Genomic DNA, 22,247 nt, shown 5'->3' with positions numbered 1-22,247 from the left:
TGACAACTATCCATGAAATGCACATGAAACACCTTTTCATTTTGACTGAAGTCCAACTCAGGAATGACATTAGGAAACTGGGAATGAAGTTGTGCCTTGGGTGTGAAGTTGTGCCTCAGGTGCCTCAATCTCTGATACGAGACCATTAGTAATTGTTCTAATTTGTCATCTTTTTTTTCTTCTTCTTCCCCTTAAATAATCCTGTCTTTCAGTGATCCTGCCCATAACAAACCTGCATCTCCTCTTTAGCACTGAGTCCTCTCAGTGCTGGTGAGAGCTACTCAGGAGGATTTGGTAGGAAGAGACCAACAACCCTGCCCCACTCAAGCCATAGGTGTTCTCCCTATGTCCAGTGGCAGGGTGGACACTACAAATATATTTCACTAGATGTTGGTATAGTGTTGTAAGAAAAGGAAACATATATCCCATAACATCTCACAAATGCATCAACTGCTTTCCATGAGGTGAGGTGAGTGAATGGCCGATGAGAGAAAGCCTCTTTGTGTGCTCGGGGTTGTTGGAGGCAATTACATCATGCAGCAGGAGTCAGTTTATGTGAGGTGCCTGTGAGCAACAGCAGGTATTATGTTGTGCTTGTGCTGTGAAATGATTAATAGTCTTTTCGTAGGCTGGTGAAGCCAAGGCATATTTAATTAATGTGTTTCTTTATAAAGACTCATTGCAGTAGGTAAGCTTTGAATAAAAGAGGAGATGCAGTAAGAAATTGCCACTGGCAAAACCATTAAATAGCTACAGAGTGCAAGATTAAAGTGTATTTTATAAAAATCCTAACTGTGGACATTCTTCAAGTTTAAAAATGCCCTGGGGTACTTTTAAGAGGTGAATCAAAATAGTATGTCATTTTCTTCCTTAGTTTATATAAACTTAATTACATATCAGTAATACCCACTATAAGGACAAACTGTTTGCCAGAAGGTAAAAATGTCACTAAGAACATGGATGTTATAACTTGGTGACAGTCTAACAAGTCAGCTTTGACATCAATATTTATAAAATGTCACATCTTCCTCTTTGGTTCCATGTTGTGTAGAACACTGTCAGGCTCACAGTCAGTAATACTGAGAGGCATAACTTAAGTACACTAGACAGAAGAATAATGCTCTCACAGCAATATTACAGGAAAGGTTATGATCCCAAATTTAGTCTCACTTTCGTTTTTATTTCCATGCAGCACCAGCTTTGTGTCTTCATTTTCCTCTCTGTATTTAATTGTGTGCCAATAGAATGCAAAGGTGGCAAAAGAAATTTTGTGTTTATCGCCGCACAGGGACCGTGGTGTCAGGAACCTTTCATTTCAGCCTACCAGGCACACAAAGCTGCTCAGCTGAGGCAGCTGTTCTGGTCTGACCCTCCCTTGTCACAAAAGGTCATGATTCATTGTCATGATTCATTTTCCTTAGGTATTTCTTATTTTTAAAGCAGGTGACTCTCCATTTCCCGGAGCAGAGGCTTTTACGTGGGTGTGTGGGCTCGTGCTCGTTTCTCCCCAGATGCTGGTGCTTCTCCTGCCTGCCTGGTGAGGCCATCTCTGCTCTGGTTCCTGTGGCTGCTTTTGCAGTGAGCTCCTCCTGCCTGCGCTGGGAGAGACGGGAGCACAAGAGCCTGGAAGGCAAAAGCTGATAAACCTCCTTGGGGCAGAGAGGGGGAGCACCAGAGCCTGGAAGGCAAAAGCTGAGAAGACTCCTTGGGGCAGTTCTGGCTTTGAGCTGGATGAGTCCTCCTGACATAACCCCTGCCCTCAGTGCTGCTGTAGAGCACTGGGTGGTTTTTGGGTCAGGTACACTCACATGTGGGTGATGTCATGCAGAGCCAGCTTGGGTCTGCTCCTGGCCTTCTCAGCTCAGGACAGAGCCAGCTGCCACCTCTCCTGGGGCTCTTCTGCCCACTCTGTCTGCCTCTCCCATGGGATCTTGTACCAAGCATTTTGCAGTAACTGAGGCACTCTTAGCATCTGTCACATGTGCAAACCACTGATTCAATGACTGCTATATGAGTTTTTTGGAATGTTTGAAGTAAAAAAGTTGTAGCCTGGAAAACTACTCTCCTTACTGAGGAAAAACTGTCACAGACTGCCAGGAGGTGTTTCCGCGAGCAAAGAAGTTGGGATCTGCCTGAGTCCCAAGAGCCTGGCAAGTAAGTCAAACAAAGTTTGAGTATGTTGGCTGTGGTTCAGATTTATTGCTCTCACATGGACATGCTTTGATTGTCTGCAGACAGATTTTTCTGGGCTATTTGTGCTTTGGTGGATCAGCACATACAAAGTCTAGAAACAGTACCACAAGGTACTTGTATGCTGATGGTAAATATCCGGATAGTTAATATGCCAACATACTGGCTTATTTATAGACAAAACCTGGGGAAAAGAAGATAAAGTGGCATTTACTGTTTTGGCCTTCTGCTGAAGGGAAAAACACTCGAATGTTTGATTCTAATCTGCTCAGAAATGTGCATGTGTTTTTAAATCTTTTTTTGCTGCCCATGATAAGATTTTGCCTCTGCTGTCCGAAGTCTGTCTGTTCTGTCTTACTAGGACTCCAGCTGTTAGAGCATGCCACAAGACATCAAGTGGTTACATTTTCAGGGATCATTTCAGCTCTCATCCATGAATGTATATGTTAATTATCCTATTTAAATTAATGCTGGTTAGATATATCAAGACAAGTTTGCTGAATGCAGAATGCATACAATTACAGAATTGCTAATGTAGTTCTTTCTTTGGGGGGGGAGGCATCCACAATTTTATGATGTGGTAGTGCTCCATGTTAGCTCTGGTGTAAGTGATTTTATGCAGCAAAACTGTGCAGAAGTAGCACTTTTGCAGGCTGATGTCCACAAATGACATCTTTCTTCACCACAGTCATTTGTGACAATCAGCCTTCAGTTGCTTGGGAGACCTGCAGCATCCAGAGCCCCAAATGCACACTTTAAGGCTACTTGTAGAGATAAAAGCGAGATTTCTGACAGAGGTACATACAGACTACCTGGCCTCACCTAAACCGAGATGAATTTATCATCGCTATAAGGTATCAGTTTTCTTTATGAAGAAAAGCTATCTGTCAGACAGTGATTGTTATTCTAAAGCACCTTAAACACAGAGCTTCTGATGATCTTTGGAAGAACTAAGTCCATTCCCAGCCTTAATTTAAGGATTATTATAGTGGACTATGGAAGTATTTTTGAATGGATACTTGACAGTATTGTAAAGCCTTGGGAGATTTGTATGAGTCTTTTCACATCAGTCCTTTTTCCTGCAGTTGGGCAAGAACCATGGCTTTGTTCCTTGGCATGCTGCAGAGTGGACAGCAGAGCAGCACAGCAGAGTCTTAGGAACCTTATACGTAACTAAGCACAATGGTAACAATATATTCTGCCACATATTATTTAAATGCTACTAAAGGATTTGCATTACAATTTACTCTATCTGGATCTCAAGTGAGAGCATGATGGATTCATGAGTCCCCACAAAGCTGCTGCATTCTGTGTACCATATATTTTATTCACTGTGTCAGTTAGGCTTTCCCCAACCCCAAAATTCCTGATATCTTATCTCCCTCCTTTTCCCAGCATATCTCAGTGGACATAAGCACATTGGTGCTCTATTTGTGAAACTGCAAAATAGATGGAATGTAAGCCATAGTGTCTTAACAACAAATTCTTGTGATTTGCTGTCATCTTCTGACAGTGATAGTCCAGCAAGAGCAGTAGTCAGGAGTAGTTTGCGTGACATGGAGTCTTCATGCCTGCCTTTAAATGCTCGCTGTGTTATTCCTTATCAACTCACCTCATGTCTACTCATACCCAGATCTAGATAAATGTATTTTGAATGTGATTACCCCAAAGGTTCTTTTTCCAGAGACTAAATATATTTCCTGCTGTCTTGTCCCCACATGGTTTGCATTTGCTTTGTTGAGGCAGTTCAGAGTGCTGTTTTAAACTTTTAAACCTCTCCAGACTGTGTGCCCTGGCTACTTTTGAGGGATCTGCTTCCTTCTGCCGAGACCTGCTCAGCTACAGTGGAGATTGGCTGAGCCAGTCAGTCTATGATTGAGTGGCAGATTTTACAAACGTGAGGAAATGCCAAGCTGTTCTAATGATTCACATAGTGACTAGATCAGCTTGGTCTCTTATACATGAACTGAAGGACAAAAAAGAGAAAAATAATACAAACCAGCTGGCTTTCTGAGAGTGCCAAAGACAAGGTGAGGAGGTCCATCAAGGTCAAAATCCATTTAGTCCTGTAAATATCAACCTGCTTACTTTGAAGCAGTTAATTTAAAAGTAGCGGGAAAGGTGAGGGAGGAGGTAGATTTAGGTTTTTCTTTCTTGAGTCTGTGAAAGAGTCTGGAGGAGCCACACGGGAGCACAACTTGTTCCCAGGCCCTTTGTGTGCTCTGAATGCAGTGGTGAGTGCAGTGGAGGCTCCCAGCTTCAGAGCTGGTTCCAGGGCAAAGCCTGTGCTCCTGGCTCTCAGAACAGGCTCCAGGGCTCTTCTGTATGTGGAGGTGTTGCAAGATTTTTCTGGGAGAGGAGATTTAGAGTCCTTTAAATGATCTTGAGTTACACAATAAGGAAGTAAGTGTTGTGCTTCACATGCCAAGCTGTTTTGATCAGTGTATTTTGTAAACCAAGGGAACCAAACCATGCAATTATTAGGCAGGATAGGCAGATCTTTCTTGTACCTAGCAGAGTGCTGTTCTCCACTGATTTGGTTGATAAAGGCCTCCTCCATAAATGGTGAACGCACTGGTTTTTGTCTGTTTTGCCCAAGCCCAAAGGCAGGAACCAGAGCTCTTTAACAGACAGTCTCCATGGATTTTGTCAGTTGTATCTGGTGATGGAAACTTCTCAAGTTGCTTCAACACTGTGTATTAGAGTAAAGGGAGTATAATCCCAGTCCATCAGGAGTACTAGTTAATCAGCTGGAATATCCTGTTATTCTTGGCCCTCAGCCATTCTGCCAGAGCATTGCTCTGGGGAGGATGTAGTGAGCGGTCTCAACAAGTACAGCGTGACCTCTCTGGATACCTGGCTGTTCCCTGCAAGTTTTTGAAGCACTAATGGTGTTTCTGACAAGGTCTCTGTTTTCTTGGCCAAGGAAAATTCTGAGACATGAGTTGGATTTAGAACAAACTAAATATTTGTGTGTTTAAAATATACACGAAGGCCACCCAGGCAACCTTAAATCTTCAAGTACCAGGTGCCGGCAATAGCAGGGACTAAGCAGAGAGCAAAGATCACCAGGGTTCAGAGCTCTTGATGACCTCCTTCATGATCTTGTGAGTTTCTGTAGGGCATGAAGTCCCAGGATAGCCTGACAAAGAGGAGAGACTTTGTCCCCTGTTAATCAGTTATTGCTGGGGTTTTGTTGAATAATGTCACAGCAGGAGTGTTCCACTGACTGGCAAGGAATGATTGTCCAGACATTCAGATCAGGCAGAGTCTGTGCCTATCTGTCCAGGCACAGGGACCCACGTGGGCCTGCACTCGCCTGCCTGCAATGCTGGTGCTTGTGAGGAGCAGCACTCACCTCCCCAAGACACAGCCCTGAAGAACCAAAGTCAGTTAATAGTTTCTGTTCTTCCAGGGAGCGCACACAGTTTTCTCTCTTTTCTCCAGCCTTTACCACCTATTTGGGTGCATAGAAAATAGGACTGGAAGGGCCTGTGAGAAGCTATGTAGTTCCTCCTGCTGATGAACATTTAGCTGCTATGGATCTAAGCTCTGCTCAGATACTTGGCATGGAAGGTGCTTGGTATGAGGCTGTACTGTTTTCCATGGTGATATCCAGTACCTGGCCGACCCAGGGACCCATCTGGCTGTTGGGGAAAGAGCTGATGGCCAGGTCATCTGAACAGAAATGTGTTTCTGCCAATTTTCTCACTTTGCTCTTCTTCCTTCAGTGCCAGGCCTCTACTCCTACCAGTGTTTCACAATGGTGGGTTTAAGGACAAGGCCCTCCTGCAGTCAATGTGGACTCAAGTGTATGACAGACCAAAAATGGAGGGTCACTGAAGTTCATCCAGAAAACAAGTACTGTGAGCTGCCTTCCTTTGATGTAAACATTTTGGGTTTTTTTACTGCGATACAAAGTTCTGCAATTTAGGTCTAAATATTACTCCTTCAGTTCCACTGGGATGGGTTGGTATGTGTGCCAACACACATGGATGTATGTGTATAGGAGGTGAGACAGGCCATCAAATATATGTGCAAAACAACAGCAACTTTGACACAAAAGGAAGAGAACAGAAAAGTGAAAGGTGGTGTGAAAAGCCGAGTGATACCTTTCTGAGTTCTTGAATTTGACTAAAATAAGCCAGAGATGGATCACAAGAATCTTGTGATGTCTTTTAGTTTGAGTGATTGACAAATTGCCAGAAGCCATGGCTCTGATGCCAAGCTGCTGGCTGTGCACACAGGGTGCGATGCGTTGTGTTGTGGTGGGAGACAGGGCCAGGAGCATGTGGGGTCACCATGCATGGTACCCCTTGTGCCAGGGCCACCTCAGCAGCATGGGCTTTGAGCCCAGCCGAGGATTGGCACACTGAGGTGCTGTGCATAGAAAACCACTTTTAGTGTCACTTCACAAATGGAGGCTTGTCAAGATGTTTGAAACGCAAAATAGATACCCAGCTCTCTCCTTGTGTAGGCTGGCAGCTCAGTGAAGCCCTCTGCTTGGTTGTCTGTCATAATTCCATTATCTCTCTGTGCCTCACTTTCATCTCAGTCTTTACTGTTTCTTCTCCCCTGCTTCAAATCCTATTCCCTCTGCAATGCCCCAGTTGTATCACCTAAATTGTGCCAGTGGGGGGGGCAAAGCACCTGTGACCCCCACCCTTGATCTGGACTAAGCTTTGCATGGCTCTCACACTGTCCATCACCATGATGCAGTTCCACCTTTGCCCTGGGGTGGCTGTGTGGGACCTGGCCCTGCTGTGCTTGTGCCTTTGGGGCAGACCCATCACAGCCTGAGCCCCATCTGCTATGCTTGTCACCCTTCTCTACCAGCCTGGCAGGGATTTTGGCACCTGGGTGTGGAGGCCAGCTTCTCCTGAGGGGGTGTGTCATTCGGTCCAAAGACTTTGCAACTGGAAAAGTAATTAATAATGTTCAGGTGGAATACAAAAAGAGTTTGTTCTCTGAAAGCTGTTTTGTGCAGGAACAAGATTATCACTTGTGAAGAGGTTATTTGAAAAATCAGCTGGTAAGGTTACAAGTTTCTCGAAGATACTCATCTTTTGAGGAAAAGTAGCTACTCCTGCACGTATGCGCTTGGGCAGAACTGCAGAACTGTGTTGGAAAGTTGGTACTATTAAGGTGAGGCAGTGGTAAGAGGAGGGGTGGCATGAGGGAAAGGTGGCTAAATGTAGGTGGTTCCCCACCAAAGGATGATTGCTTGAGTATAAAAACTGGGTCAGAGTCATCTCACATCCCTTGGAGGAAGAGACAGTGCAGCCAGAAACTGCAGGTGGCACAGGAACTTAGGCAACTTCTGCCACCATCCCCTCCCTCCCCTGCAACAGTGACGTTTTCATCTGAGACATGGATATCAAAGACTGCTGTACTTGCAGTGGAGTTAATTCACACAGCCTGGAAGATGTGGAAGTTGGGAATCTAGTTTACGCCCATTTGACAACGTGACCTTGTTTGGAGGAATTAAAAAGGCTGTAACGAAAGTACAAGTTTCCGCAGAAATTCACACATTTCTTGCTTTTATCTGTCAATGGCTGTACTAACAAAGAACAAAGGAAAAGAAGCAGCTGCCTCTGTCAGGTGTTCTGGATTGCAGTGTAACCCCAGGCAAGCTGCCAGCCCTGTCCACATGGCTCAGGCAGTGAGGCGGTGCTGGGAGGCTGGGAGCCTTTGCTCTGGGCCCTCCGGTGGCACTGGGTGAGTGCCCCAGGCAGGGCCACTGCCCCAATGCCTGGCACACACCGAGGGGCTTGGAGAGACCTTTTCCTTCCTGGGTTGGCAGTGCCCACACCACCTTGCCTGGATGCTATTCATGGCACTGAAGGCCTCAGGGAGTGAAGGACTCTGCTTCTAAGGCATCCATGGTGGGTCTCCACAAGAGAGCCTCCACCCACAGCTACTTTCGGAATTCGTTGAGTATCAGAGCACTGATTTGTATATGGCAAGAACATTAAGAGAGAATTGCTTGTACACTGTTTTTTTTCCAGCATTTGCTTATTGTTAAATCTGTGCTGTGCCGTTCCCTGGGAGCTGTAGCTGGTACTCGCCTGAAATGGTTGTGTTTGAATGGTGTGTGATAAGAGGTTTAACATAGTCTAAAAATTACCCTTGTGGTATATTTGGAGCTCCTTACAGCTCCTGTCAGCAGATCACATACAGTTTCCCAGAGCTTACAAATGATGACAAGCTGACTGCCCCTTTTGTTGTGTGAATTATGTGCCAGCATCTACAAAACCTGCTCCCTGTGGGGGAATGGGTGTCTAATTTAAGATAGTTCCTTGGGGGAGCTCAGGAGGCAATGAAAGCTGCCAGTTGCTCCATTGGAACTTCCTCCTCTGCAGTTGCTAAGATGATGTTTGGGTTTTCCCTGGCACTGTCAGTGGCCTCAGTGAAATCCAGGAATATATTTTATAATGGAGCAGTACCTGGCCCTGGTGCTTGGCTGAAGCTGGGGGATGGCATGTCTCTGTGTGAATGCCAAGTCCTCACCTTCTCCCTCCTGCCTGAGCATTGATAGAAATCCTCTCTCCACATATCAGAATGTGCATAATGCAATTGTTAGCCAGGACCTTTGACTTCTTCTGTGCTTGTGTGAGTAAATGAGTCGGGGGAGCCAAATTCTGAATCCAGCAGGCAGTGATTAGCTGGCACGACCTTCCCCATTTCATTGTACCAGTCTAGATTCCATTACTGCCTTCTGACATTGAAAAGTGTTCATCCGCACCACTGCATATTCTGAGGGTTGTGGTTAAAGTGAAATGCTCTTTAACTCAGTGGTGGTATTGATTCATTTTTATTGTCTGGAGCCACTAGCAGTAGAAGGCTGTGGAGTAAAGACTTCTGTGTTTACATGTGTGATTATTGGCAATATGGGTCTGCAGGGAGGGCTGTGACAGTGAAAAGCCACAAACTGCGTTAAGTGAAAGTTGTGGGTGTTCAGTGAGACCAGGCATTTGCTCTGCAGTTATTCTCCCCTAGATCTTATGGTAGATCACATAAGCCCTAAATGTGGCAGGCATTCCCAAAACTTTCCACAGGAGCTAGGGAAATCAGAGGCCCAAATACCTGTGGGTGGAAGTAAGCTTTACTGTAGAACAATGGATTGGGAAATTGCAGTCTTGCATTTTTGACAGCCAGTCTTTTTTTACCTGGGTCAGATGAGTTCAAGTGTCAGGTGATGAACCCTGTGGGAGATAAAGGACCCTATCTTGGGGTTATTTCCCCAGGTACAGGTGGGATCAATTTGCAGAGAAAAGTGGGCACAAAACCAGTGATTCAGGTGCTGAGGCAGCTGCTATTTATTTTTAGATCACAAAAAGATGGCATTTCTGATGTCAGAAAGGCTATTACATGAGAGCAGTCAGACTTAAAGGAGTAAGTTAAAAATGCCTACTTAGTAGTTCTTTTCTCCAGTGTCCTCTGTGTTACAGAAATGACACAGGTCCGGTATTGGCAGGAAGAGCTGACTGATAGGCTGTGGTCGCTTTGAATAGTAACAATAGAGGTGATAATTGCAGTTATGTTCTCACTCTGTTCCCTGGGTTCCCATTTCATCGGGTGGTGACCTAGGGATGCTGGTGTATGTAGCAGTGGGGAGGAGCTGAGCCACATGAAGGCACAGAAAAAGCACCCCAACTAGTTTTTTTACCTTTTCAAGCGTTGTTGGGGGCAGGAGTTGGACGACCTGAGCAGCCTAATTTAGCAGTCTGAAATAAAAGGGCTGGGACTGGAGGCTGCCAGCAGCAGCAGGATAGTTTCCTTCAGAGGGTAGCTCAGTGGTCTGATGCTGGGTAGTCTAAACTCATCTTCTCTAACCCTCCCCGGTAAGGGTGGAGGTATTATTACAGCCCTCTGTATCAGGCTTAAAAATTGAGTTCAGTTTGGGTGAAAAGCCTCGTGTTTTCTGTGGCATAGTATTGTAATGGATTGTAAATTATTCTTGTTCCGTTTCCCTCATTGACATTTTGGGGCAATAAATTTGTAAATGAATACTACCCCTATCCTGCACCACTCATTTTTGTGCTTAGATCACTCAGTTTGCTGTGGGTTTCCATTCCCATCTTTCACAGACGTTTCTCACTTCCACCCAGGCCTGTTTCTGACCCCTGCTGATTTTCTCCTCCCCTCTCAGTTGCTTCCTTTCAGTAGCTCTCTGCCTGCTGGGTCGGTCAGTGTTCTGCTTACAAAAATAACCCTACCCGCTCCTGTTCGTACTTGATTTCACATCTGCGCTGGGAAGGCAGGGCTGGGATTCTACCAGGGGAAACAAGCCCTGTTAGCATGTGAGGCCGCAGCTTCTGTGCCCACAGGAGCCTCTTTAACCACTGGCTGGCAGAACATGAGCAGAGAGGGTGGCTCAGCTCTGCTTTTACTGAGCTCACTGTCCAGTCTCACCAGCAAACCTGCCTTTGACTGCAGGGGACCAGAATGACAGGGCTGATCCCTGGACAGGAGTGAGGCGAATCAGAGCATTTCCTTAGGGATCCTGTAAAAACCTGTTCCCTCCTAGTAGGCAGTGGTCTGTGGTATTTTTTTCTTTTGGCACTTAACCCTTCATGTTATTTGGAGGCTTTGGTCTTAGCTTAAAGCTTTCTGCTTCAGCATAAAGTTGGTTGTGGCCTGTGCTGCTTGTGAACTAGTTAGAAACTGGCTGCCCACAGCTCCTTGCACGAATAGAGGAGAGGGGTCTTGTCCCCTCTGGGGGAGTAGGAGTAGGGAGCTTGGGCAGCTTCTGCAGATTCCCATGGCCCAGTCAGCTGGTGGTGTTGGCCAGCAGCCACTGCAGCAGCAGGATTTGCAAACCACATAGTTGCTAAGGCATTAGTGCTTGTGGCAGGCCGAAAGGAGCAGAGCCTGAGGAGCTGCATGTGGGAGCAATGCTGAGGGTGCTCTCTCCACAAACAATCTGCTCTGACTGGCACAATTTGATTTCATCTTGATTAGATTATTTCAGTTAGAATTAAGCACAGCTGTAGGTATTTTTTTAGCTATTACCTCCAGCAATTCAAAAGAGAGCAGTAACTGGTTTGTGTGATATTGCTGCAACACTCCCTCCCTCCCTCCAAAAAGCCCAAACCAGCACTGGTGCATGTTGTCTTCAGTCAAAATGGAGTCAGCTCAGAGTTGGCTGCTAAACCCTTTCCAGGTTCTGATGAACTTAAGGGACATTTTGCTGGCTACACTGCGATGAAAGACATGATTTTGGTGTTAACTCTGTGCTTGCAGCCTGTGCCTCTGAGAGTCAGCACAGAGGGCACCTGGGAGCAAGGGGTGCCAGCCAAATGTTTTGCTTGGGGGTTGCTTTTCACAGGTGTTTCATTAGCTGCAAAACATCTCTTTTCCTGCAGCTGGTCCTTTTACTCAGAAAAATCAAATGCAAAAAAAAAAAAAAAATTGTGCACTTTCTGCCTCATCTTTCTTCCCCTTGTTTTGTTTTTCTGGGAGTCTCTGGACCTTACTGGAGCTACCAGTTAGTGCTTGCACTGGTACCTGTGAGAAATTGGGTTTTGTGACCAAAGGAGGATTAAGAAATAAGTGCCTGGACATACAGCTTCAATTTTCATTTCATGGCTGTGTATAAAAAATAAACTCCTGGGCTCCCAGCCAACCCTGTGATTTTAAACTTGTCACCAGAAAAAAAGCAGGTTCCTAGAATGGAGGGGTCAACAGCCAGAGTCTGTACATTTGTGGCTGTGCTTGCAAACTGTCTGCCTGATGTAGTGCCTAAGAGACACACAGGCAGCTGAACTGCTTAGCACATGGCTAAGATCAAATTAATGGCATTATTTCTGAAAGCAAATTCCTGCTGCAACACAGTTACAGTCAATGTTCACATTCATTGCTTTTGACAGCCTGATATAGCATAATTTAATTTAAATGCCCATGTGAGACAGAAGCATAGGCATTTATTTAAAAAATAAAAATAAAAGCCCACTCTTTTTATACATAAAATGCCTGCTTGAAGGAATAAATTAGTAGCCATACAGTGCAATTGATTTGCAAGAGCCCCTGGATTTCAGTGAAGAGCTCTTTTTAAAGATCAATAGGGAAGGCTATAGCATGAGTGCTTTTGCCACTTAGGTGTTCAAACAAATGCTTGGTGTTAATCCCCTGTCAGGCTTTGGTCGAGGGCCAGTAGGGTTTGGGAGGGCACTCAACTGAATCTGAGAGCAAGATGGCCGTGTGTGTCCTTCGCCTTTGTCATGTTAGGCAAATCCTGTAAGAGAATTACAAATACAGACCCTCTTTCCTAAGTTGCCATGGCTGCACAAAGCAGTGATATCCTCGTGCTGGCAAGGCCAGTAGCCAGAATCAGAAGGTTTTCTGAGTATTTGCTTCTTTGGTAATTGCCTGACTGTTCTCACTGAGGTTCTTCTTGTTTGTTCATGTCCACCTCCCAGGCTGCCCTCAGGGTCTCTGTTTGGCTGTGTCACATGATTTGGGAATATACAAGTGGTGGACTGGCAGTTTTGTAATAACTGGGCAGCCTTGCCCAATGTGGTGGAGTGGGAGATGTCTCTTGGTATCCAGCACAACCACTTAGATTTTAACTGCACCTTTCCAACAGCTGGAAAAGAAGGCAAGAAATGGTATGGATGTTCTTCAAGGGAGAGCCATACCAGCAGAGACAAACAGCATTCCCTCTTCCCAGCCGTTCATGTCACGCCTCGTGCTTTGGGATTGACTGCTTGGCTGTGCAATGAAATGTCACCAGCCTCCTAGAAAACTAAGCAGGCTCATGCAGAACAGCTCTGTAAATCCCTTTAGGTCATCCTCCCCAATCCAGATGTTTGGGGTGAGATCCAAATGGTGAATGAAATCAGTGTGAAAGTTCTGGGTTTTGCGTGGGACAGCCTAATATTGATCAACTGTCAGATTGGTCTCATTTGGGAGTTTAAACAAAAGTAATTAAAATCAGGTGGAACTGTTTTTCAGGTAATACGAATATTGTTTTTAACACACCACATTTACATGGTTAGCATCAGGCTCCATCCCTGGGTCAGAGTACCCCCCTGCAGTCACAAATGCACTGGGTGTGTACAGCCCATGGTGTGTAATGGCATCCAAGCCACAAGTGAGGTTAACATTTGGTCTGTGTTACAAGTTAGGGCCACTCTAATTTCTGCTTACTTTGCTCATTATTTATTTGTTTATTCTACTTATTGTAATGTATTTATTAATTTTTATTAACTTCCTTTGTGTCCCGTTGCTATGGTATCTGAACACCTACAGAGATCTTTGCCTCAAAGAGGACTGGGCTGATCCACTGGAACCCGCTGGGTGGTTAGGGCAAGCCATGGCTGAATGGGCTCTGTGCAGGTGCCATAATCCAGATTCCTGCCCGCTTTCCCTTGAACTGCTAAGAGACCTTTCTGCTTTTATATGGGACCAGGTTTTTTTGGGAGTTGCCTTGTGAATTTTCCCAGCCACCTGGAGTAGTGCTGTTGTTCTCTCTCCCTTACAACTGGCTGCTCTGAAAAAGAGACTGCTTTGTAGATGGTATTTGCAGAGGTAACTTGTCCCAGCAGTTATCCTTAAATTAGGTGCTTGCTGGCAGGAGGCTGCTGGCTGGGATGTGTCACTTTAGGGCTGTGTGTCTTGGCGAGGCAGTGAAGGCAGTGCCTTCAAGGCCTCGAGTGCTTCTTGCAGGTGTGGTTTTGTCTTTGAGACTCGTGCAAATATCAGATGCAAATGGGATTTTCTCCTGAGTAAGGAGTAAAACAGATGGGACATACAGTGCAGTCAGGGCTGGTTCTGTGCTTCCCGGTGCTTTTCCTGGGAAAAGGAGCTTGGGTTTTTACCTGCTCAGCCCCCTGTGCAATGAGAGATAGGCAGGAAAGCCTGGAGCCAGCATCCGTATGGCTGATTCACGAAGCAAAGGGAGAAAAGATGACATGAAGAATAATTTGGGCTAGATACAGAATTAGGAGGAGATTGTTCCTGTTAACTATCCTCCTCTTTGTCATCATCCTCAGCCTTGTTCTCCTAGGTGTGCCAGCTGCTGGCTACAGTGCATTGAGCTACACTGCATTGAGCAGATCAGCCGGAGAGCTTCTGACCTTGTTGCTTGGCACAACCTTAGATCATTTCATTTGGTTTGTATCGTGTAACCTTGTGTCAGAACTGCACACAATAATCTATTCCACAATAGTTACTCTTTGCTGCTCTTGCTTATAGAGATTTAGCACTTTGTATATAATGGTGACTGCCTTTCCCTAGGTGGATGTTTTCTTTTCTGTACATCTCAAATCTGTTCTCTGTGTGATATAATTGATTCTCAGCTCTCTCCTTCTTGCAAATTTTTGCTAGACCCCACTTTGGGAAATGGGAGAGGTCTCTGGCTGTCAGTAACATGCTGATATACCAAAATGAGATGCTCAGTTAGATGTCTGAAATCACCAGCACATCCTGCAAAACGTGATGACTCAGGCCCCAGCGAGCACTCGATCAGATTGCCTGATTTACTCAGTGTCAAAGTTGTTGCTGGTTTCAGCCAGGTAGAAACAAGCTCTTGCATTTGGTTCAGAATGGGCAAGTGAGAAGCTGTGCCCAAAACTCAGACCTTAAATGATATACCAGTAGCACAAGGAATTCCATTTAAGTGCCATCTTTTATACTTGTGGCCTTTTTATTTTCCTGACAGGAAGTGAATTGCTGCTGTGCAAGGGTTTAAAGATAAATTGGCAAGTAACATTTGGACCCTGCTTTTCCTGTGGTGTAACTCGTTTTTGCAATTCTTTATTTTTCAGTGTGTGAAAAGTGATTATAGCTTTGTGTCTAATCTTTGTGTACAGTAATTTTTTGTGCCAACATGTGCATTATGATCTCTGTCACAGACAATAAAGCAAAGCTCCTGACAAACTATCTGCAGGTCCCAATGAAAATGATGGGTTTTTACAGTCTCCATTGATTTAGCAACACTGTTTTTTTGGAGTAGTCTGTTCTGAAATGTGAATGTATCATGGTCAAATTCCTCTCAACTGTTCCCACATTTAACTTTGAAGGAGGCATGGAAAAATATCTGCTTTTTGTAATAAGTTTAACCTAACAGTGTAATCTTTTCATTAATGATTTCCTCCCCAAGATTACATTTTCAAAGCCATGTGAGATCATTTAATTGTGTGCCTCCTTATTAATATTAAACACAATTAGTCCTACTGTGACACTTTGAAAATGCCCGCCTTGCAGTAAATGCTGCCTCCACCCAGAGTATCCCAATATGACAGCAGCTCTCCGGCATTTGGAGTCCCTTGGCACAGATTGTCAGTGCTGTTACCATGCCTGTGCTGCCTCTGAAACGCGGAGTGGTGCGATGCTTGCGGCAGTTCCATTTGACTGTGGCTGGCTTTTTCAGCCCCCCGCTGGCGTCCACTGGCAGCCTCTGGAGATTTTACTTTGTGATTAAATAGTAATGAAAGAGCTTGATTCTTTGAGGAGAAGTTAAAAAATAGCAGTAATATCATGAGCATGATGTGGGATGGGTGTTAAGACCTCTGTTATTTGTTTGTATTTACTCAGCCCTTGAGGATTGGAGAGAAAAGCTCCCATAATGTGCTGTCAGAGAATGTGTCTGCTCAGGAGATAAGCAACTGTCTGCTTTAGCAAGCAGCAGATTAGAAAATGGCTTTCACAGCTACTGCTTCAGCCTCCCTGGAAACATGCCAGTTTGGAACACCAGGAAAGCCCTATTGCTCAGCACGGGATTTTCTTCTTCACCAGGAGCAGTGCAAGGTGCTCATGTGGGGCACCTGTCAGTGCAGTTCACTCCTGCATGGGCCCAGCCTTGGCCTTCAGGGTCCTCCTGCAGCCCCCAGTGCTGGTGTGGGAGCTGCCAACACAGAGGCTACAGGTGCTGCTGGTGCCATAACCGGGATCCCCAGCGCTGGGGGTGCCCACAACAATCATGTGGCATGGCCTATGTGTTGCAGGGTGTTTCCTAGAAAGCATAGAAATAGTAATTATTAATGTACATGCCCATATATTTATACTTACATAGAAATATACATGCAATGTATATAAAAGAAATAGTATTGTGAAGTTGAACACAAAAACGTGCCACTAACCTAATCTACCTTTCATTTCCCCAGTTCCAGAGGGGGTTGCTGTTCGATATAGAGCTGTCATCTTGACTCATAAAAACTTCGGTATTTGATTTGGAAAAAACCCGACTGAACCTACAATTATATGGAATTTGTCCCATCTGTAGCCATTGCCAGTGTCTATCTAGAGCTACTTGTGCTTCTTAAAGCCTTTCATGGGTTGTCACTGGAACTGAACAATATTTAAAGCCATGTCAGATTATGGGTTTTCTAATCAGTATTAACGTGTCAAGGTGAAGGCTTATAATCCTGCAGTTGCTTGACAAGCTGCGTTATTTGTCCTGTAATGTTAATTTGTGCTGTGGCTCTGCAGTTAGGTGTAGTCAGGTGTATGAAACCTGACTTTTAATGCTCCCTAAGGCTAAATGAAAATAGACCCCTTGATCAGTTTTTGTTAGAACACTTGATTAGTCTCTTCTGGCTTAATTCACTGTACTGCCAAATGCTGAGTTTAAACTTTCTCACGAGTATTTATTTTCAGAAAGTCTGGTGATACCAATAGCAGAAGGGAGATGGACTGTCATGGTCTCTCCTTGTCTGGAAGAGAGATACTTTGTTTGAAGGGCAAGCAGGATGGCTCTGTGCACAGAAATGATCACAATGACTGGTTTGTGAAGGTTGTTTCAATGCAATTGTGCTTGTAAAGTTTACTCTAGCTTCTATCCAGTATTTAGTTCGTTAAAATGTTGACACAATTTTGCTGACATTCTTCTTAAGTGGATTATGCTCGCAGCCAGTTTTTCAAAGCAAACAGATGGCTTTTCAAACAGAGCATGCACACAGATTTTTTTTTTAATGGTGTCTCTAGAATTATGACAGCTCTGTCAGAGAGGGCTAGTTTGTTGTTAATTTTCTCATGACAGATGATTCAAAATCATTTTTGCTTCTTTGTCTTGCTCAAATGAACCAGCTGTTTAAAAATAAAAACCACAAGGAGACTAAGACATAAATCACTTGCTCGGTACATGAATGGAATTGCACTATTTTGATAAGTCCACTTCTGTTTTTAGATCACTGTAAAATAAGAATGTCTTCAAAATATTGGAAGTATGCTCAGGAGGCGTGTGTTTCTTCTTGGAACTCAAAGACATTTTGTGCATTGCCTCAGACAAAATCTGTACTCTGAATTGCCTGGTTACCCAAATGTGAAATCAGAATATGCATAAGGGAGAGTGGGTGGCTTGGCCACTTTCACGTGGGGTGTGAAGTCCCTTGGCTTCTGGGGACTTCAGATGTGAGTCTTGGCAGGGCAGACTCAGGCTGTTGTCCTCTGAGCGGTGCATCTAATCCTAAATAGCTTCTGTCCGTGCCTGTCTCAGTCCCTGGACACAAACACAGTTTGTGGGCCACCCTGAGAAAGATTTCCATGCTTTGCTCTCACCCTGGGAAGGGGTTGCTTCTTGCACTAAGAGGATTTTTCTGTTCTTGGGCATGAATACACAGCGCCAGGTTTTGGCTTGGGGAAGTTAAGGTTGCAAAGCATCATCAGACTGATTTTTCCCTGTTTGATGGTGAAGTCTTTGGTGTCTTTGGTCCTGTGTGCATAAGAAGTAGCAGCCACCCCACTGCAGCCAGGGGTATTTCATCCTAAACCCAAACTATTTAAAACTGCATTTGTGCAATTTGAAGAGATGGAGGATGTATTGAGGAGATACACCCTTTTTGATAACATTATCCTGTTGTTAATGATACATACTTGGTTTATGTGCTGGTGTTGTCCCTGTCACTACAGCACTGGCAATATTCCTGTGCCATTTGTAGACAGGGAAGAACACCAAGGTGGGCAGCTCTGGGGCTCTTGAATTCCTGCCTACTGTCTTTAACCGTAAGCAAAACCTCTGACATAAAAGCAAGCTCACAGCTACAAGAAATATCTGCTGCATAAATTATTCTTGTTTTGTTATTTCACACCATGCCTGCTGACTGGATCCCAAGCTCTTTGTCTGTGTATTCCCATAACTGTCATGCTGCCGAAACACAAATCCCTTCAAAAGAGCTTCATAGCAAATAGCACAGAGCTGCTCATGCAGTCCCAGTGCTTTTTGTTATTCTCACACTGAGTTGTGTTCCCGGCATCTGGATGGTGATTTGCATCGTTCAGCAGGGACAAATTTGTGACACCAGGAGATGAGGCAATCACGTTCTCAGGCACAGGCTGCCGTCCCTGGATGACGTGGTGTCCCATGTGGTGTTTACCAGTGCTGCAGCCTTGCAAGCCACCATTGTTTCTTCGTTGTGAACATTGTGTACAGGGGTTCAGGCCTTGTGAGTCCAGTGCCAGGCGCTGGCAAAAAGGGAACTGTGCTCATCAGTGTAGGATACATCCTTCCTCTTAGCTCTGGGGAAAGGGAGAGCAGAGATGCTCCCACTGCTGGAAGGTGTCACGCTGTGACTCATCCAACACATCTGACTTGTTTTGAGAACCAAAGGAGGCACAGTGTTCAGTCACCCCTCCAGTGAGCCCAAGGTCCTGCTGCAGTGTCTGTTGTCTCCTGTGATTTGCAGGAGATCAGGTTAGGTGGCAGAGATCCGAAAGTGACATTTCAGTCAGTGGAGGTATTCCTTCTGAATATGAGTGTAACCAGCTGCAGCATGTGCTGTAATTCAAGCTGTATTTGGGGTGACATTAAGAGAGAAGAGCTCAAGTTCTTACTGATACTGAATTTTAATAACCAGGTGCATCTCCTGTTTTTTTTATTTGTATCCTGTAGCTCCAGAATCTTGTCGCCTCATGGTACTTCAGATATCAATATTGCGTAAATATTCGTTTTGGCATTTCTGAACCCTAACTCCTTAATATAAATTTCATATAACACATTTTTCCTGATTGTTACAAATTGGGTTGACATCCTGTTAGTCACCTCACGTTTACATGCTCTGAGAAGATACAGAAGCAGCGTGTTGTTTATGAAGTCTTGTTCCCATCTGACTTCTTGAAGATCCCAAACAAAATGGTTCAGAAGGATTCACTGGAGTGCTACAGGATGATGTGTTTCATGTGGGCACAGCTTGGCCTGCTCTGTTCACGGCGGGCCCAAGGCTGGGTAGCAAATCCAGGCGCAATGAGGGGTGGGTTATCAGGGTCTCACACCTCGTAAGGGGCTCCTGGCTGGGGACACGCAGCCATTGCCATGTGGGATCTGATGCCAGGGAGCAGGGACAGAGCAGTGGCATGGGGAGAGGGGTACCATGTTCCCTCGCTGCCCTGTCCCTGGCAGGACCTTGCTGTTGACTGTGGTAGAGGAAATGTCTTCTCCCGCAGCCTCCTTCAGTTCAGGCTGAAATTACCTCCCAAGGGTGGTGATGTGGAAGTGGGGGGAGTCTGGTGCTTGTCCCACCCTGTCCAGTGCTGGCTGCTGCCTTCCTCACTGTGCTGACACCAAGCTGCAGGAGGGGCTTGAGTCCCATTTCCAGTGGGCAGAGATGATTTGAGACGGGACCTGGGACCTGTAGGGACATGAAAGCAGTATTGCTGCTTTTGGTCCTGAGCAATGTGTGCAATCCCTGACTCTCTCCTGCATGTCTGTGCATCCCCAGGGCCAAGGAGATCTCCTGAAGAACGCCAAGAACGAAGCCCTGGAGAACATGAAGCAGATCCAGCTGGCGTGCCTGTCGTGTGGACTGAGCAAAACTGGGAGCGGGCAGGTGGATGCCAAGGCAAAACGGTGCCTGGAGGCAATACAGGAGAAGGATACTGGAGATGAGAATGGGAGGCTGTGAGGAGAGGCAGAGCTGTCGCATTTTTCACAGATTTCAATAACTCTAAACTATTTTTTTAAAGCATTTAAAAATTCACACAGGAGTGCCCTCTACAGGGTATGATTGTATTAAAATCCTCACAATGTCAGTATTTTAATGCAGTTAATTTATCCAAGTTAAACTCTGGTAGTGAGATTTCTAATGAAGCCAGGCTGTCTGTATGCAAGTGCGTGTGTGTGCGCACATGCGAATCCTGTAGACACCCTTTCACGCATTACATTAGCCATTTGCTAATTTATTCCTTTGTCACCTTTGAATAGGCCTGTTCATTCTGAAAATCAAAACAAATTGAGAGCACTTGTATCAGTTTTGGGCTTTATTTTACTCTCCAGCTTTTATCATTTAACTTATAGGTTACATTACTGTTATGCTGTTTAAACAAACAAAACACAGCAAATATCACTGACAGCTGTTCTTGTGAGGACAAAACTGGTGGTTTGCTGCAGACCCTGAAGGTGATTTTTAGTGAACAATTACAACCAAGTAAACAGGATATTAAATGTTCAGAGTTACTAGGTAGATTATCAGTAAATTTGAGGTGTATTTTTTGCTGAATTTAGCAAACTGCTCTTCAGGATACACCCAGACAGCACATACTAACGTAAGAACTAGCTAATTTAGTTTATTCCAGCAAAACATTGCTACCTTGTAGATCTGCAAGACAGCTACAGTCTTTGCTGATAGGCATTAACTTGAGTAGTAATGACCATAGCTAGTCAGCCCTGTAAGTATGGGGAGAGCTGTGAATACCCTTCGGTGGTCATGAACTCTGAAGGTGACCTTCAGGCCGTTCTGAAACACCCAGTGGTGCCAGTATTGAAAGGAAGATTTTCCAGATTTCACAAAATGTGAGCTTTAATGTAAGATGTGTGAGAGGTCAGGCCTTGCTTGCCACCTTCTGCGTAGATGTTGGCGTCAGCTGGATGAAGCAAGCAGGCTCCGGCCTTACATTTTTGTGGTTAAGATTCATGCTGTGCTAGAGATTTAAAAGCAGGGCTGAAGAACTGCTACAGATGTAGTGTAGAGAAATAGCTTGGGGAAAAACAGGGTGCCAGCGTTTTTGTGCAGCAGCTACAAAATCCTGACGCATGTCATGTGTTTGGGGTAGTTCTGAGAATTGGCTGCCTCTTTGTGCCACTGTAGAAAGGAGACAGAGAATGTCCCGAAGCAATGCATCCTCATCCCTCCTGGTGTCCGGCCCACGCGTGCTCACAGCATTCATTTCAATCGTTTAAGTACTGTGCTTGAGTGGAGTATTTGTGTTACATTTAACAGGACTAAGTGTTTTATGGTTATAAAAAAAGACTATATTTATTTAAAGCATTGCTTTTATTTTTAAAAGCTACTTTTTAAATTAATTTGATTAACAAATATGCTAATTTTCTGAACTTAACAAAAAGTAATTGCTGAAAGTTTGATCATTGGAAAATCTTAACTAGCTATTGTGTTAAGTTATTTTTGACTTCTTAATAACACTATTATGTTCATGTTGCACATTACTGAAAGAGTAAAGCTATGAAACAACTTTGACCCATGATTTTGCAGTGATTTAACACATGATCCTGGATAAAGGTGGGTTAGAGTCGGTAAGTTGCTTGAAAGAAGGTCCTGCTCTAACAGCAACTGTGTTATTGCAAAGGTTGTAACTCAGGTGCCTCAAATACCATTTCAGTAAAATTTGCCATACTTGTTCAGATCTGGCCCTAAATCCTCTGTTTATCTCTCCCTTAGATCATGAGTGTGTATTCAGACTTCACTGAGGTCTGGAGAAGTGTCTTTTGTGTTTCAGGCAAGGCATAAAGCCCACATCAGTGGTGTAAGTGTGCATGTTCATATTTTGTCCTCTTGGGTTACCTTCCTGATTTCATAATGGGTTATGTTTGTACAAAAACAACACTTGGCCTTCAGTACTTACAGTTAGGGACAATGGAAACTGTTACCCCAGCATCACCAGCTGCAAGGGATCAGCCTTTGGAAAGCATCCTTGTCAGAAGGCAGAGGTTGCTTCAGGAAGGGTGAATTAAAATTTAAATCTAGAAATACCTTGATTTCTCAGTCTAAAAGGCTGTCCTAATGTCTGTACAGGAACTGCTGGCAAAATACCTTCTCTGATTTTAGGAACAAACGAACATGAAATTACAGAGGGAAGGGCTTGCTTTCTGTGCTCACATATACAGG

The 22,247-nt window shown here is 44.7% G+C and overlaps 1 protein-coding gene across 1 annotated transcript in view; it reads left to right on the top strand.

Annotated features, from left to right (window-relative positions):
* PLCL1 (phospholipase C like 1 (inactive)) overlaps nucleotides 1-21,889 on the top strand; it is a 41,327-nt gene extending 19,438 nt beyond the window's left edge. Inside the window, exon 5 of the mRNA XM_019290544.3 lies at nucleotides 19,848-21,889. Coding sequence (XP_019146089.1) covers nucleotides 19,848-20,030 — 183 coding nt within the window. The 3' untranslated portion in view covers nucleotides 20,031-21,889. The remainder of the gene's footprint in view (nucleotides 1-19,847) is intronic.
* Nucleotides 21,890-22,247: the final 358 nt, after the last annotated feature.

Source organism: Corvus cornix, chromosome 7 (assembly GCF_000738735.6).
Source record: "Corvus cornix cornix isolate S_Up_H32 chromosome 7, ASM73873v5, whole genome shotgun sequence".
Classification (NCBI taxonomy): domain Eukaryota; kingdom Metazoa; phylum Chordata; class Aves; order Passeriformes; family Corvidae; genus Corvus; species Corvus cornix.
The sequence above is the reverse complement of the archived record's forward strand: the minus strand, read 5'-3'. Positions and strand labels throughout refer to the sequence as shown.